This window comes from Montipora foliosa, chromosome 1 (genome assembly GCF_036669935.1).
Source record: "Montipora foliosa isolate CH-2021 chromosome 1, ASM3666993v2, whole genome shotgun sequence".
Classification (NCBI taxonomy): Eukaryota; Metazoa; Cnidaria; class Anthozoa; order Scleractinia; family Acroporidae; genus Montipora; species Montipora foliosa.
The window spans coordinates 21,750,011-21,767,308 of NC_090869.1; the positions used below are offsets into that span (position 1 = coordinate 21,750,011).

The 17,298-nt window shown below is 40.4% G+C and overlaps 2 protein-coding genes and 1 pseudogene across 2 annotated transcripts in view; 1 reads left to right on the top strand and 2 right to left on the bottom strand.

Moving 5' to 3' along the window:
• Nucleotides 1-8,828, top strand: part of LOC137993214 (N-acetylglucosamine-1-phosphodiester alpha-N-acetylglucosaminidase-like) — a 10,530-nt gene extending 1,702 nt beyond the window's left edge. The window contains exons 2-8 of the mRNA XM_068838923.1: nucleotides 2,126-2,254; nucleotides 3,015-3,217; nucleotides 3,736-3,783; nucleotides 5,081-5,209; nucleotides 5,853-5,984; nucleotides 6,811-6,913; nucleotides 7,208-8,828. Coding sequence (XP_068695024.1) covers nucleotides 2,126-2,254; nucleotides 3,015-3,217; nucleotides 3,736-3,783; nucleotides 5,081-5,209; nucleotides 5,853-5,984; nucleotides 6,811-6,913; nucleotides 7,208-7,388 — 925 coding nt within the window. The 3' untranslated portion in view covers nucleotides 7,389-8,828. The remainder of the gene's footprint in view (nucleotides 1-2,125; nucleotides 2,255-3,014; nucleotides 3,218-3,735; nucleotides 3,784-5,080; nucleotides 5,210-5,852; nucleotides 5,985-6,810; nucleotides 6,914-7,207) is intronic.
• Nucleotides 8,829-9,798: 970 nt separating this feature from the next.
• On the bottom strand, nucleotides 9,799-10,749 carry LOC137993241 (protein C19orf12 homolog). Its single transcript, XM_068838969.1, has one exon. It carries the CDS (start codon nucleotides 10,744-10,746, stop codon nucleotides 10,225-10,227), a length of 522 nt encoding a protein of 173 aa, XP_068695070.1. The 5' UTR covers nucleotides 10,747-10,749; the 3' UTR covers nucleotides 9,799-10,224.
• A 4,870-nt stretch (nucleotides 10,750-15,619) lies between these two features.
• LOC137975954 (protein C19orf12 homolog pseudogene) lies at nucleotides 15,620-16,952 on the bottom strand (annotated as a pseudogene).
• Nucleotides 16,953-17,298: the final 346 nt, after the last annotated feature.

A 17,298-nucleotide genomic window follows, 5' to 3' on the forward strand; every position in this document is an offset into this window, starting at 1 on the left:
TGATGCATGACCATTTACACATGGTTAGTTCATCTTTATTCATTGTGAAGTTTATCTTTTTGCCGTGTATTTGTCACTTTTGATTGAGAAAATGTAAACTTTGCACCTCGGAGAGCCGGAAAATGCATTTTCCAGGGTCTAATTTTAAGAATTTTCTGGGGGAGCATGCCCTCAGACCCCCCTAGGGGTTCAGGCCCTTTGGGCCTTTCTTTACAGGGCTCGAAAGTAAAAAATTGTTTGGTCTCCTTTTGGCGACCAACTGGAGAAATATAGTCACCAGATGCAAATTTTAAGTCGCCAGTTTGTATAATCGAAATAATGTTCGGGTTCCACTTGTTGAAAGTGTTTGATATCGTCCGGTAAGGCATGGGACACATTCATACAATAAGTACGAAAATACAAATTAAAACAAAAAAATACATACTTCTACAAAACAATCTTGCCCAAACTTGAACAGTAAATAAAAGTTTCAAGCCGCTATCTTTGTTGAGCACTAACGGGAGCCAAATGCATTTGGCATCCTCTCCATTACCCAAGAGAGAGGTATGGAAATGTTCTAAATCTTCCCCGCTTACTAATTTATTCTCCATGCTGATATACATTGCACGTGTTCGCGCGGAACCACGCGAAAGTCAATCACTTCCATTCAGTGGTCTTTTTGCAAAATTCTGCTCCTGCAGTTCCAAGGGTTCCAAGAGAGAAACTGTAATGGAGTCGCAGAAATATTGTGACCAGAAGTTGGTAAAGTTTGGAGGGAATTTGGCTTTTTAAATGTAATTTGGCCCATTCTTTTACGATGAACGCAAAGCAAGACAAGATAAGATGTTTATTTTAACTTTAATGCTTTATTGTACATCTAAATCGTGCAAAATTCAGGTCGCCAAAGTGGCGACTAAACGACAATTTTAGCCGCCAAGGAGAAAAAGTTAGTCACATTGGCAACCGTATTGGTCGCAATTTCGAGCCCTGCTTTACATGTATTTAAAGGTGACAGGTGACATCTTGAGTGTTAAACCTGCTTCAAAACTTAACAATAGCCCTGAGGGGGACTGGAAGAATACTCCCACAGGATGTTTTGAAAAATAAAGGTCCTCAGGAACATGACCTCTAGTGTTTTGAGGGATGCTTATAACTGTAGGATGTGTAATGTCTTTGAAATTATCTCTAATTTTAAATGTTTCCTCACTTGTGTTTCTCCTCAAAAACTGCCCATGTTTGAGTATTTTTAAATTCAGTTTAGGCAGTTTGATGGAACCAGATACATAGCTATCAGGCTCTCCAAGGCTACTGCAGAGAAGCTTAGAGAGAGAGCCTGCTCACAGGCTAATACATAGCGTAGAGCGGTTTTCAAATTGAGTGTCAAAAGTAATTAGATAATTACTTTGGTTTATGATTATTTCACTCAGTGATTGGTTCAAAGTCCTTGCGCCATTTTTTCAACCAATCAGAAGTGAAACCAAAACCAATTGTGGCTCACGTGTGCACATTATCCCGCGCTGAGTGTCGGCTACGTGTAATTACTTCGAGTGTTGATTGGTTTGCCAGATTGTCTCAGTCCTTTTTGATTTGGCCAAAATAATTACTTTGGTTTTGGTTTTACGACACCAGAAACCCGTAAGAATTGAAACGTGTAACGGCCCCTTGTGTGCTGGGAAACAAGCTTCTGAATATTCAATTTGCTAAGTACCATATTTGGAACAACAAGAGCGAGGAGTTTCCAGATATGGTACTTAGCACTGAAATATTCAACCAATCAGTTCGCGCTGAATATTCAGAAGCTGTGAACGCGCGTTACACGTTTCAAACCCCCCCCCCCCCCCTTCCCCCCCACGGTTGATGAGTAAAATCTTCTGGCATTACGCAGAGTAAAATCTATTAAGTCACACTCTTACAATCTTGGACAGAATAAAATGGAACAGAAATGCCCCCTTTCCCCTTAATCAAGGATGATGCCATGTGAAGGCCAAAACGCGCCATTTTCCCAGCATTGATTTTGCGGGGAGGGGTGGTCTCAATGTTCCATTTAATCTGTCCAAGATTGTAGGAGTCAGTGGGTTAAAGACATTTAAAAAGGCAAGTAAAAGCAAAATAACTTTAAAAAATCTTTCTTTACCTTATTTCAAAGGATTGATCTGTACAATTTTGCTGACCTTTTATTGAAGCTTGGGTTTGTAAATGCTATAAACCTGGATGGAGGAGGCTCAGCGACAATGGTATTAAATGGCACTGTAATAAATTATCCCTCTGATCGATGGTTAGTAATAAATTAATGATCTGTAATCTATGCTGTCTTAACAGCGTTCACACATGTTTCTTGAACTTACAGTGAGACTAATAACCTTAATTCATCACCAATGAAACCACCTGCAACTTGACATGTAGCTGTGACACTCATTTTTTTATATAATTATGTTTGACTTAAAAAAATTTCCTTGGTTCAAAGTTTTTCAAACTAGTTTGTTTTTTACTTTCCTTTGTTTAAGATTATTCTAACGTCTATAAGACAAAGGAAGGCAAAAAACTAGTTTGAAAAATTTTTAACCAAGGGAATAAAAGGTAATTTTGTAGAGCAAAACTATATATATAAAATGGCTGATACTTTTTGGATAGATACAGTTCACAAAGCCAAGTTAAAAGGACCTTTTTTCTCAAGATACCAGTGTATGAGCTTGCATTATCTTGAAGTCTGTAGTTTTAAAGAGTCTTTCCAATAATTTGAAAATTCAGCATCTGAAGGTCTCAGATACATGCTTAAAATCTGAAAATTCCTTGTTTAACAATTATTCTAGGTTCTAGGTTTTTAAGCTCTTCTGCTCTAAACAGACTAAAAAATTGCAATACCAAACTAAATAGTGTTTTATAAAATGTACATGTGCTTGCCGAAGGGTAAATTAAGATGATTATAACACATTGTACTATAAGCAATTTTTATTTGCCTGTGTGACCCTATGTGAAGAATTCTCAATCAGGATTCAGTTGAAGACCCCTAAAGATTTTATTTAATTTCATTTTAGTGGAGCATTTTCTTGCCCAAGACCAGTTTCTACCATTGTTTGTGTCCATGAGCCTTACTCTGTGTCCAGAAATTGTAGTGGTCATGGGCAGCGTGTAATGGACCAGTGTGTCTGTGACAGTGGATGGACTGGTGAAGCATGTGATGTTTTGGAGTGTAAGCAGAATGATTATTGTTCTCCAAATGGAATCTGCTCTGATCAAGGTGAGAGGAAACAGGTTATTCTATTTAAGCTTAAATTGAAAAGGTGACATAAGCATATTAACTCTCATGTCAAATCTTTGCTTGATAATTTGCTTAGGCCACCTAAGAATTTATTTAATAACAATAGCAACGTGTAACAAAAGCTACTAATGAACAAATTAACAAGCATATAAACAACCATACTCAAGCTCTCTTACAGCTTTAAAGTGCCTTTTTTTCCTCATTGAATGGGGGAAAAGGAGCAATTTTCTTTTCTCTGTGGTTCTTAATTAAAAGCTAATGATCAAGCTTGAAGGGGCTATGAAAAAACAAAACAAATTGATGGGAAATGTTGGTCATAATTAGCTTAGCATTCCTGTTTGAAGGAATACTGGATTGCCAGCCAGCCTTGCTTGTCAAAATGAAAAAGATAATACTAAATGAAATAGTACCTTCAAGGTACATGGTTATATCCACATATCATTAAGGTAAGAGAATCCAAAAAAGCAAATTATTTTCCTTTTCTTTTTCATCTTTAGGAGGATGCATATGTCACCCTGGTTGGGAGGGTGAGAACTGTGGTAGAGGTTTGTGTTTATTATGGTATATTAATGAGAATGAATAGATCGTCCATTGTATCCGATGAAGACAGTATCGATTTCATCACACCTGGTTGTTGCTGCATCTTCCTGCTCGCATGTGCGACACCTTTCCTGCATTCGAAATAAAATCACATCCTCATCTTCCTCACGTTATTCCTCAGTGATCGTAATGTCCTGTGATGTGGTTGTTGTAGAATGAAGTAGTACCCTGTCTCGTGCTTGTCTGCGACTGTTTGTACAGACTGTTTGACAATACCACTCCATTTGTCTCGACTTCTTGCTGTATCTTCCCAATAATATTATTATTGCTGTAGTCTTTCTGCCCGAGGGGGCCCACGTTGTCGAGTCAAATCGTCTGGTGTTTGCCAGAGTGAAATCTTTATGTGTCAATCTTGGGCAGGAAAGAGTTAATCTTAGGGTGCGTTCGATTGTCCATATTCCGGAATGGGAATATATGGAATAGAAGTTAGAAATCCTTCGTTTTTACGGAGATTCACATGAAAATTGTCAAACACTTGCTAAAATGCTATTTTAAACATATCTTTATCATCCTTGTTGCTTCAAAATGCCAGACCTACCATTTTAAATCATCACTTCACGTATTCTTATTCCGGAATAGGGTCAATCGAACGCGCCCCTAATGAGGCTACAGCCTCTAGCAAGTAGCCTGTATCTTGTGTTGGTGGTTTTTTTTGCCAAACAAAGTCCATTATGAGCTAAACCAGCCATGCTGATAACATGCTGGCAGAGATACCGCGGCCATCATCTGGGTGCAAATGAATAGGTGTTCTTGTACACCCCACCTTGTTATCAACAAGGGTTGTGAGACAGACCTGTGGGTGCAAGATATTCTGTTGTATTTGTTGGTCTGCTGTGTATCATAGTAACATTGTTTGTTGGTGTTCTGTGCATCACTCTACAGAACTCACGGGAAGGGATTAAGAGGAGCCAAACCCATAAGCTCTCTCAAAAATGCATGGTTACCCCCAGATTTCTTTTTGGATACCAAGAGTACTTACTAAGATGTACTTTCTCCAGATAGTTTTAAACCATGCAAAAATATCACTGTATTGGTAAGCATCACAGATAGGAAACCCGAGTATCTCGAGATGCACAGAATGTATGCGCAAAAGCAATAGTAGGCACCGTCCTTAAGAGGAACCCAACTCATAAGCTCTTGCATGGTAGTCCAATCCTTAAACACAGAGTCATTTCATTTAAATACCAGCAAGGCATGTTTAGTTTAAAATAATGTTTTTGTGTTCTTTGGTTTTTGTCTCAGCTTGTTCTTCAGGGTGGTTTGGAGCAAACTGTAGCCAAAAGTGTCTTTGTTTGGAAGGTGGAATTTGTAATCCTATAAGTGGACATTGTAATTGCACACCAGGGTGGACAGGACCATATTGTGGACAGCGTAAGCACTCTTAAAATTAATTTTATCCTACAATAGCTTAGGCAGTGACATGGAGTTCCATGCATGACTGGCCTTCCTTTATTATTACCTTTATTTTTTCGCATATTGTTGCTGTCTATTTTTCAGCATATAATGCCTACTGGCAACTTTTTATAAAAACTATAGCCAGCTCTATGCTCAAAATGGAGCTATGGATGAAAGGGAGCTGAATTGCTTTTACCATTCTGTGTTTTATCCTTTTACCCTGAATTATTGTGGTTACAACTCTGAACCATTTGTGGCAAACGTTAAGTTTTCAGCTCAAGATTAAGTCACAGTTTAATAAAATAATGTTTAGAATAACTTGCATAATTATTCAATCCTTAATATTAGTGTCATCCTTTGTAGGGTTAATCTCAACAGCCAGCAATTATGTCACCAACTAGGTACACTGTACTAATGTCTTGCAATCTGGGGTTAAAATGGGGGACAGAGGCCAGGAGATGTTTATGTTTGACAACAGTTATTGTGTTTTTAATGGGGACTCCATTGGGAAAAATAGTACTGTGCTACCTGTTGATGTGAACTTTACCAACCCTGCTTGAGCTCTTTCATGTCAAGAAAATGCACAGCATTGCATTAATTGATTATTTTTATCCCACAGGTTGTTTCCATGGAAGTTATGGCCAGAATTGTTTGAGCTCTTGTGACTGCCCTGGTAGTTGTGATTGTGATCCAGAAACTGGCAAATGCCTTTTAGTGAACAATAACACAGTGCTTAATTCTACTAAAAAATGTAAGGGAAAATAGCACTTCTTTTATTAAAATCACTTGTTCTATTTGTTGACTATTTCTTAAGAGCACTGTGTGTGCACAAAGAAACCTTTCAGAGCAGAATATGACTCTTGAGTCCTGGAATTCAACCTTGGCATACTTGTGAAAGTGAAATGCTCTTTTTGCAGTGCCAAGCCCATTCCTCTCCCTATTGAGCCTTCGAGAAATGGCCCTAGCTTGACCCTTTCAAGGTCACTACATAGGCACCCTCTCTTTAATATTTTTCAGGAATGCTAATTTAGTTTTCTAACACAATACCTGCAGACCTGTTGGCTCAACTGGTTGAGCATTGGACTACCAACCAGGGCCCAGTTGTTTAACTGCTGGAGAACTTTATCCTGTGGATACATCACCATCCAGACTATAAAATGAAATATGCTCCATGTAAAAATGTTGGCAGAGGTTTTCACAGTGACTTATCCACTGGATAAAGCTACCGGTATCCTACCTTTGACTAACTGGGGCCAGGAATTTGCTGGATGGAACCCTGGACAGACTAACACTTAGGGTCTTGAAGTTCCTTAGGAGAAAGTGATACCTTGATAATTAAATCTGCTAATGGGTAGTCTTGCAAGTCTCTTGTTCGTCCCTTGTTGGTGTTTCCTTCCAGGACGTTCAAAGCCTGATTCGCTGTTCCTAAATAGTAGACACAGAGATCCTGGTGTTGTGGTCTGATCTACAGGGCCCCAGCCCAGTAGTAATATTGTTACTAGCTATTGTGGTTACCCTGCCTCCTTGATGAAGCTAATAGACTTAACCTTGACAAATTAGGTGCTCTTATGTTGCAGGGGTACAGTGTGTATCAGATTTAGGAAAAGAAAAGTCAATACCAACTGCAAGTTTGGAACAAACCAACACAGAAAAAGTTTTAAGTTTGGAAAGGGAATTTAGGTAATATGTTCATACAATTTTTGGAGTCTCAAGCTTATGTAATTGAGCACAAGTTCTCTTCTTATTTGGATGGCTGCCTATAAAAAAAAATTAAGTTGGATCATTAATCAAGACCACATGTTGTTGCTCTTGACAATGCAGTAACCCTGCTCCCCAATAAACTTAGAGAGGAATAATTTTGACAAAAATAGTTGCAATCTTCTTCACATTCTTACATGCCTATTTCTTTTCTGTCCAGCATTGAATTTAATGCCAAATTTTAATTTCTTCTTGTTGTTGAATCATTGTTTTCAGCAAGCTGTTTGTGTGGTTTGTGGCAGTGATCAGTCTTTGTGGCATCAGTTTTCTAGCTAATTTATTTCTCATATACTTGGCATGCAACCGAGCTTCAACGGGTGGTCTTTGGAAGAGACGTTATGAAGATGAACGACAACTTCTTTTTCATCCTGATGATGATGAGGAAAATGCCCTTTGAGGTGCCCTTACAGCTCACTTACTGGTATTAAGTTTTGAAGGACACAATACGGTTTTACCAACCTTTGCCCATGCTCCGGCAAGGATACCAACACAAGAGTTAACACAAAGGTGCTAAGCTGGCCACTGACTCGTTCTCTGGAGGCTGACAGCTCACTGTTAAAGATACTATGAAGTTGGAGAAGTACTGTGTTTAGCATTGAGAAAAGCAATCGGTTATGACTTTGAACTGGATATTGTCTTGTTGGTAACAGTGAAACTTCATTGCTAGAGGAGTGCTCTTTGCACAAATGAAGGTCATTCAGGGCAAAGCACCTATCAAGAACTGTTGTTAGGATGACAGTGCGTGGTCAAGTCAGATTAAAGTTGCAATGGAAAGGCTTTCATTGTTAAAGAAAGGGTCTTGAAAACCCAAACAATGGTCATGTGACCTGATAAATTGCAACCAAAAACAGACTGATCAAATTATCAAGTCTAAGACCCACTGATATACTACGAAAACCACCGATCTGTGGAATGAGCCTGAATTACTGAGTCACTGCCCTACCCACTTTTGCTTGGGATGGAGCAAGGATGGCAGAGTCGGTTAGTGCACGGGCTTGGTGCAAGAGGTCCTGAGTTTGACTCCGGGATATCGCATCCTCGTTTCGACTTCTTTCCTTTCCGTGTAGCTAAGTAGCTTTAAATACCAGTAAAACGGAGCACTGATGGAGAGGGGGGAGTAAACTGTCGACCTCAGGTTTGTCAGTTGAATTACTGTTACGAGTTATCGACGTTAAATATGGTTACTTTACTTTTGTAAGTGATCAATTTTATCCCTTTCTTCCTGGGACTCATGATTTTGAAAACGTATCTTTCCATAGCTACTGCTGCCTTGGGAAAGGAATTTGATCAAAATGTTTAACTAAAGTGGGCAGGGTAGTCACTCAATAATTTGGGCCCATTCCGCAGATCGGTGGTTTTCGCAGTAGAAGCTTGCCTCTTAGATTCCCTAGAGCCCTCAGACTAAAACCACTCACAATGACATCAGTTTGTGAAAAACAGTGGCACTATCTTTTGAGATTTGGAATCTAGTGATGGAGGATGACAGACCACAAGTGATGATACTTTGTCAGCTTTCATATGTTTTCTCCCCATGGTTCTGTTACTGTGGTTTGCATATCATCACATTAGTCAGTTAGATGTTGTGGCACTTAATCAATGCAACTATTACAGGGTAATGTTTTTGTACAAATTTTAATTTTGAATTCACCTGAATTACTTTTTTAATTTGACATCTTAACAAAAGGCATTGACAGCTGATTACTTTCATAGTTTTGGAACTTTCATTGGAAAAAACACAAGAACATGGTACTACGTGTCACATTCTCCTTCATGAAGTTACTACAGCTGTAAATAATGAATTATGGGGAGAGAGGTCAATAAAAGGTGTTACACATGGGGTGAGTGTTTGGGAAATAATTTCAACAAAGCCATTCAGTATGCATTTCCCTTTCAGAAAAAGAGAAAAGGAATGGTAGAATTTTTCCTTCCCCTTCAGGGATTCTGAAGGGATTCCTATATCCCCCCACACAAAGGTCTAGGATGTCTTAAATCATTTGAATGACTTCACAAGGATTGCTCGAATTTTTTGTCTTGTTTCCAAACACTTTCATATCTTTCCTCTTGCTCTTCTGCACTGCTGTTTCTCTTTCTCTATCCACCTATCATTTCCTGAAGGCCTGGCGAAGTAAGCTCCAGTATGGATATTATTATGTCTTCACACAAGTTTAGGTTTCACAAGTAACCATCGTTACTCGTAACGATGGTTACTCGTGAAACCTAAACTTGTGTGAAGTCATAGTTATTGCTCCTCAATCGCTTGAGTTGAGCACTCTACGAAATACGTTCTACTCAAAGAAAGATATTGGGACATTCCATTTTTTACCCGCACCCCCCCTATGGAAGGCATTTTTTTAAATGTCAAGAAGGACCCTGTCGGAATCTGGATTTTCTGCTCCAGTTTAGGGGGTCGGAATCGGGAGTCTTTGTTCTATACAAAAACAGGCCTGTCAGAAACAAGCTTCAGAGCAAAAGGGGCCTGTCGGAATCTAACTTCAGAGGTGAAAGGGACCTGTCGGAATCTGATTTCAGAGCAAAAGGGACCTGTCGGAAAAATAGGCTGATTTAGCAACAGAACGGGAACGTCAGTGGCGACCTCGCGCGCAGCAAAACTACCAATGAGAATTTAGAATAGAGAAGAAAAGAGTAGAATCTATTCTATTCTGAATTCTCATTGGTGTTTTTTCTGCGCGCACCGTCGCCACTGACGTTCCCGTTTAAATCAGCCTAATGCCTTCCATAGGGGGGGGGGGGGGGTGCGGATAAAAAATGGAATGGCCCATTATTATGTCCCAATGTATATCACAAAGTATTGTTGTTGTTCTTTTAATTAAATTCGTTTTAGACAAAATATTTTTTTTCTCATTTGATTTAACAATTACGTGAAAGGAAGTCCTTCCGTAAAACACGAACAACGCAGAAAAAAGACTAGAGCTACATGTATTACCTTAAATAAATCATGAAATCCGTTACGGGTAAACAAAGTACTTGAAAAGACGTTTGTCAATGCAATAAAGCTAAATTTTACTTCACTCTCTGCTACACCGCAAAATTAGCTGTTTTGTTGCATAACGCAATGTAATATATCAAATTTTCGTCGTGATCAAAGTTCAATGTGCCATGGCCATGTGTCCTTGAACGCTGTCTGCATCTGTTTTCTGCGTCATAAATAAACTATTTCGTGAACCAACAACGAAGATACCTCGTCAAGTGCTTCATTGTCAACAATGCTTCGGTTACGCTGCCATCTGAAGACGCATCTGATCTCGCAAAAATGAAATCATTCTATCCATGAGCTGTTGTCGAATCAGCAAGCCAGGGCCGCCGTTGAGGAAGGCTATAAGCCCCATGTAATCTTCGATCGACAGATTATCGATAATATCCTTCATTGCGTCATACAACAACTGTCTCTCATGGGCATTCATGTCGTTTATAACTTGAGAGACTGGCTTGAAATTTCCAGCGCTCTTGTAAGCCAACATTCCACCGACCGCTCCTCCGACTAGAAGACCTGCAGGGCCAGCAATCAGACCTCCAATGGTTGTTGTTACGCCAGCTACAACTCCACCGTAAGCACTGGTCTTGACAGTGACTTTAAGCTGATCTTCGTCTGCCAAAATGGACATGACTCGCTGAAATTCAACCACAGAGACAGGCATAATGCGTTTGCTGGACCGTACAATGACAGAAGAGAAAGTCAAATTTCGAGGAAGCTGACAATTTCTGGGTATTCCCCCATTCTCGTTCCCAGATCCCATCGTTTCTTTTAGCCAGAGGGGCCTTCGCACAGCTGGTAACAAACAATTAGACCCGTAGCCCGCAAGAGCTACGGGTCATAGCCCCTATTGACCCGTGGCCCTGAGGGGGAAGGGTCTAATTGTTTCAGTATCACTCAACTAGTCGGACAGAAAAAGCAATAATAAAGTTAGCAAATGCAAGTTGAAGAAATATTTATTTGGGAATAAATAAAACGAAAGAAAGCGTCACGCTTTTCGCTACTCGAGTACTATTACTAATAGTCCTCTAGAAGCGTAAAATGAAAGAAGTTAAAATAATAATAATAATAATAATAATAATAATAATAATAATAAGAGATGATGTCGATACATCGATTCCCGAGGTGGTTAGCGAGAGTGGTTACCAAGCTTTCTAAGGCCTGGAATACCATGATTGTTACAAGGACTAAACTGGGGATGGAGATATCGGAGATTATCCAATTTAGAAGAGGACTGCCTCAGGGGGATTCTCTATGTCCGCGCCTATTTACTATCTGCCTGAATCCCATCGCTTGGAAACTCAAGGCAACTGAAGGATATAGACTCTCGAAGCCGATTGATACCAAAGTGACGCATTTGTTGTACATCGATTATCTGAAGATCTTTGCTGCCTCCGCACCTAAGCTCAACACCGTGATGAAATCAGCAAGATCTGCAATGCAAGATATCGGCCTCGACTGGAATCCGAAGAAGTGCTCTGTTGTACACATCAAGAGAGGAGTGAAAGTAGAGGACACCGAGAGCTTAGCATTTGACGAAGCATCAGTGATCAAATGTCTAGAAGAGAGAGCTCAGTATAAGTTTCTGGGCGTGTTGGAAAGCACAAGACAAGAAGATCAGATAGCTTTTAAACTCGCCGCCGAGATGTACCTGAACAGAATGTCCATCATATGGTCCAGTCCGCTCTCGGATTTCAATCGCATTGTAGCCTCCAATCAGTACGCCTTACCTGCCTTGACTTACTTGATGTGGACACAACACCTTCCCATCACGGAACTTCAACGAATTGATCGTGAGATGCGCAAGATCGTAGTAGAGCAGGGAGGAAAGCACCCGCTGGGCTCAACTGCCTTATGTCATCTTACAAGGTAGAGCGGAGGACGAGGTCTGCGTTCCGTCGAAGCCGAGTACAAGGCGATTAAGATCAAAGGTGCACTCAACCTGTTCAAAAATGAGGATCCAACCATGGAGCTGGTGCGCCAGTTTGAAGACCGTTCAGTAAGGCTAGGACATTGTTCTATAGTCAAGGAGGCTTTGAAGTATGGGCAAGAGCTTGGAATAAAGCTAAATTTGGTGCACCCTAACCCTACATGCTGTACTGAGGATGGAGATGAGATCCTAGGTACCAAGACCAAACAGCAGTTGAAGCGAGCTCAGCAAGAAAAGCTGAAGAAGGACGTGCGAAGTCAGAGTTGGCAAGGGAAGCTGATCGCATCGAGATGGAGTGACCCCGAGCTGAGTAACGGGTGTTTTGACTGGCTTAAGTGGAAATCCTGTCCATCATACGTGATTGCTGGTATCTATGAGCTGTATGAGCAGATGCTCAATACACGAATCGACCAGAATAAAAAGACAAGAACTGCTAGGGAACGTGACGTGCGATGCAGACTCTGCGGTAAAGCGCAAGAGTCGGTAGCACATATTTTGGCTGGATGTTCTGCGCTTGCGCAGAGCAAATACCTCCACAGGCATAATTGCGTGTTGAAGATTCTGTTTTTTGAGATGCTTCATGATCTAGAACTCGTAGACACTGTACCACCTTGGTACTCCCCGATCGAGCCAAAACCTGTCTACGAAAGCGCAGATGCACAAGCCTTTTGGGATGTCCCGCTGTACGCAGACCATGTGGTTGTGAGAGCCAACCGGATAGATGCTAGAGTTGTGGACCACAAGCGGAAGAATGTTACCATCTTAGAGATGAGTTGTCCATGGGTGGACAACAGAGCTGCAAAAGACCAGGATAAGACAGAGAAGTATGCCCCCTTGCGGCTGGAACTAAAACAACAATTCAAAGGATACAGCATAGCCCAGCACAATATCATTCTAGATGTACTGGGAGGATACTCCAAAGGACTTGAGAGAACTGTTAGGGTTTTAGTGGGAAGGAAGAGTAAAGAAGTCTTGCTAAAGATGCAGAAGTCCGTGTTAACTTCAAGTTTACACATTGCCCGCCACTTCAAGATAATGACATAAGATAAGACACTAGTAGAGCATTTTTTAAGTATTTTAATGTGATATCTCAGAGAAGGAGATTTGAATTTTGTTTTCCTTCAAGGTCTACTTAGAAGACATTTTAATGTATTAGTTTCCATAATAAGTTTTTCTTTTAATTTTCTTATTTCCCGTTGGCCTTTAGGTTACGCAACAGCGCCCTACTGTGCTTTAGCTATCGTTTAGCATACATACGTTTGCACTGCTATAATAATAATAATAATAATAATAATTTGTGAACTTATTGTGCGCAGCTTAACATGAGAATGATCAGCTGCGCATTACAACTGCATTACTTTACAAGAATTTAACAAAAGATAATGCATATAAAAACTAAATAATATTTATGCATGCAAGTAAGAATTGAATATAAAATTGCTCACCACTATAAAGTCCTAAAGATAATTCTAAACATGAGCCTTAAAACTGTTCACATTAGTAATCTCACGAAATTTTTTTGGAAGAGAGTTCCAGCGCCTTGGCGCTGCTACCATAAAAGCTCAATCACCTAACGTCTTCGATCGAACAATTGGCATAGAAAGTAAAATACTACCTGAAGATCTAAGGTTATATAAGGACGATTTAAATGTTGTTAAATCGTATAGATATTTAGGAGCAAGGCCGTGAATTGCTTTGAATGTAATAAGCAGTATCTTAAATTGTATCCGGGCTTTAACAGGAAGCCAATGCAGACCACGAAGAAGGGGTGAGATGTGGCAAAACCTAGGGGCATTACAAACTAGCCTGGCTGAGGCATTCAAAACTCTCTGCAATTTGTTAAGCTGGTAGTTGGGCAGCCCATACAGAAGACTGTTACAATAATCGACACGAGATGTAATAAATGCATGGACAAGCATTTCCGTTGATACTCGAGATAAATACTTTCGAATCCGTTTGATATTATGCAGATGGTAAAAGGCAACACCGCATAACTTGCTAATATGAACTGACATAGTGAGCTGCTCATCAAACCAAGAGCCTAGTTTTCTAGCTACTGTTACAGGACAAACATCAGTAGACCCAACCCTAATGCAACTGATGTTAACCTTGGCCAGCTGCTGCCTAGTACCTATAATTAAAAATTCTGTCTTATCATCGTTTAGCATAAGATTATCTGAAATCATCCAACTCCTAATGTCACGGATACAGTCAGTCATGGACTTGATGGCAAAATCAGCATCCGCAGATCGACTGGGGCTGAATGATACATACAACTGTGTATCATCAGCATAGCAGTGAACTTGTGGGAGGTGGCTTTCAACGATCTGGAACAGTTTGCGTGTGTAGATAGTGAAAAGCAAGGAACCCAAACATGATCCTTGAGGAACACCTTGTTTTAAGGGAAACTGATGTGAGAGACTACCATTTACAGAAACACGATGGAACCGGTCAGAGAGATACGATTTAAACCAGGCAAGCGCATTGTCAGTTATTCCCAAATCAGACTCAAGACGATCAATCAGCTTATCATGATGTATAGTATCAAAAGCTGCACTTAAATCTAATAATACAAGCAAGGTGACATGTTGCTCGTCCATAGACATCAAAATATCATTCTTGACTTTAAGTAAGGCCGTCTCGGTGCTGTGTTGCTGTTTATACGCCGATTGAAGCTGAGAATGTAAATCATTGGCAGTCAGATATTCCATAAACTGCTCAACCCCAGCCTTCTCCGAAAAACTTCGTATCCTGCGTGGCACTTGTCACTACAATACGAAAATGAAAGTTGAGAATGTTGCTGAAAGTGCCAAAATCTTAACAAATGTCCAGACGTTTCGGGACTGTGCCCTTCATCAGTGGAATGTTCGTTAATGTTTTAATGTTTTGAGCCACGCTTCGTGGTATTTGATTTAAAATTTGAAAGTTGCGTTGTGCACACGCGCGCGAACTTCAAATGAACTGAAAATCAGCATTGAGGCCGCGCGGCTGGCATGTCCCGAGACGAAAGATGAGATGCATCTCATGTCTCTTCCTCTGTTTGTTCCCATCGCAGAAATTTGGGCCCATTCCGCAAATTGGTGGTTTTCGCAGTAGAAGCTTGCCTCTTAGATTCCCTAGAGCCCTCAGACTAAAACCACTCACAATGACATCAGTTTGTGAAAAACAGTGGCACTATCTTTTGAGATTTGGAATCTAGTGATGGAGGATGAAAGGAAAGGAAAGGAACTTTATTTAAGTGTCTAGTCGTTCTAGCGCTGAAGCCCTAATTGGGGACACTGTAAATTGAAAGTAACAATTAACACAAATCAAGTCAAATGTTGGTTTTTGAGGAGAGGGGAAACCGGAGTACCCGGAAAAAAACCTCTCGGTGCAGAGTAGAGAACCAACAAATTCAACCCACATATAACGCTGAGTCTGGGAATCGAACCCGGGCCACATTGGTGGGAGGCGAGTGCTCTCACCACTGCGCCATCCCTGCACGCCATGACAGACCACAAGTGGTGATACTTTGTCAGCTTTCATATGTTTTCTTCCCATGGTCGTTGTTTAAAGTTACTGTGGTTTGCATATCATCACATTAGTCAGTTAGATGTTGTGGCACTGAATCAATGCAACTATTAATGTTTTTGTACAAATTCTAATTTTGAATTCACCTGAATTACTATTTTAATGTGACATCTTAAGAAAAGGCATTGACAGCTGATTACTTTCATAGTTTCGGAACTTTCATTGGAAAAAAACACAAGAACGTGGTACTACCTGTTACATTCTCCTTCATGAAGTTACTACTGTAAATAATGAATTATGGGGAGAGACGTCAATAAAAGGTGTTACACATGGGGTGAGTGTTTGGGAAATTTCAACAAAGCCATTCAGTATTCATTTCACTTTCACAAAAAGAGAAAAGGAATGGTAGAATTTTTCCTTCCCCTTCAGGGATTCTGAAGGGATTGCTATATCCCCCCACACAAAGGTCTAGGATGTCTTAAATCGTTTGAAATGACTTCACAAGGATTGCTGGAATTTTTTGTCTTGTTTCCAAACACTTTCATATCTTTCCTCTTGCTCTTCTGCACTGCTTGTTGTTGTTGTTCTTTTAATTAAATTCGTTTTCGACAAAGTTTTTTTTTTCTCATTTGATTCAACAATTACGTGAAAGGAAGTCCTTGCGTAAAACACGAACAACGCAAACAAAAGACTAGAGCTACATGCATGTATTACCTTAAATAAATCATGAAATCCGTTATGGGTAAACAAAGTACTTGAAAAGACGTTTGTCAATGCAATAAAGCTAAATTTTACTTCACTCTCTGCTACACCGCAAAATTAGCTGTTTTGTTGCATAACGCATTACTGCGCATTATAATATATGAAATTTTCGTCGTGATCAAAGTTCAATGTGCCGTGGCCATGTGTCCTTAAATTAAACGCTGTCTGCATCTGTTTTCTGCGTCATAAGTAAACTATTTCAGATACCTCGTCAAGTGCTTCATTACCAACAATGCGTCGGTTACGCTGCCATCTGAAGACGCATCTGATCTCGCAAAAACGAGAACATTCTATCCATGAGCTGTTGTCGAATCAGCAAGCCAGGGCCGCCGTTGAGGAAGGCTAAAAGCCCCATGTAATCTTCGATCGCCAGATTATCGATAATATCCTTCATTGCGTCATACAACAACTGTCTCTCATGGGCATTCATGTCGTTTATAACTTGAGAGACTGGCTTGAAATTTCCAGCGCTCTTGTAAGCCAACATTCCACCGACTGCTCCTCCGACTAGAAGACCTGCAGGGCCAGCAATCAGACCTCCAATGGTTGTTGTTACGCCAGCTACAACTCCACCGTAAGCACTGGTCTTGACAGTGACTTTAAGCTGATCTTCGTCTGCCAAAATGGACATGACTCGCTGAAATTCAACCACAGAGACAGGCATAATGCGTTTGCTGGACCGTACAATGACAGAAGAGAAAGTCAAATTTCGAGGAAGCTGACAATTTCTGGGTATTCCCCCATTCTCGTTCCCAGATCCCATCGTTTCTTTTAGCCAGAGGGGCCTTCGCACAACTGGTAACAAACAATTAGACCCGTAGCCCGCAAGAGCTACGGGTCATAGCCCCTATTGACCCGTGGCCCTGAGGGGGAAGGGTCTAATTGTTTCAGTATTACCCAACTAGTCGGACAGAAAAAGCAATGATAAAGTTAGCAAATGCAAGTTGAGGAAATACTTATTTGGGAATAAATAAAACGAAAGAAAGCGTCACGCTTTTCGCTACTCGAGTACTATTACTAATAGTCCTCTAGAAGCGTAAAATGAAAGAAGTTAAAAACTTCGTATCCTGCGTGGCACTTGTCACTACAATAAGAAAATGAAAGTTGAGAATG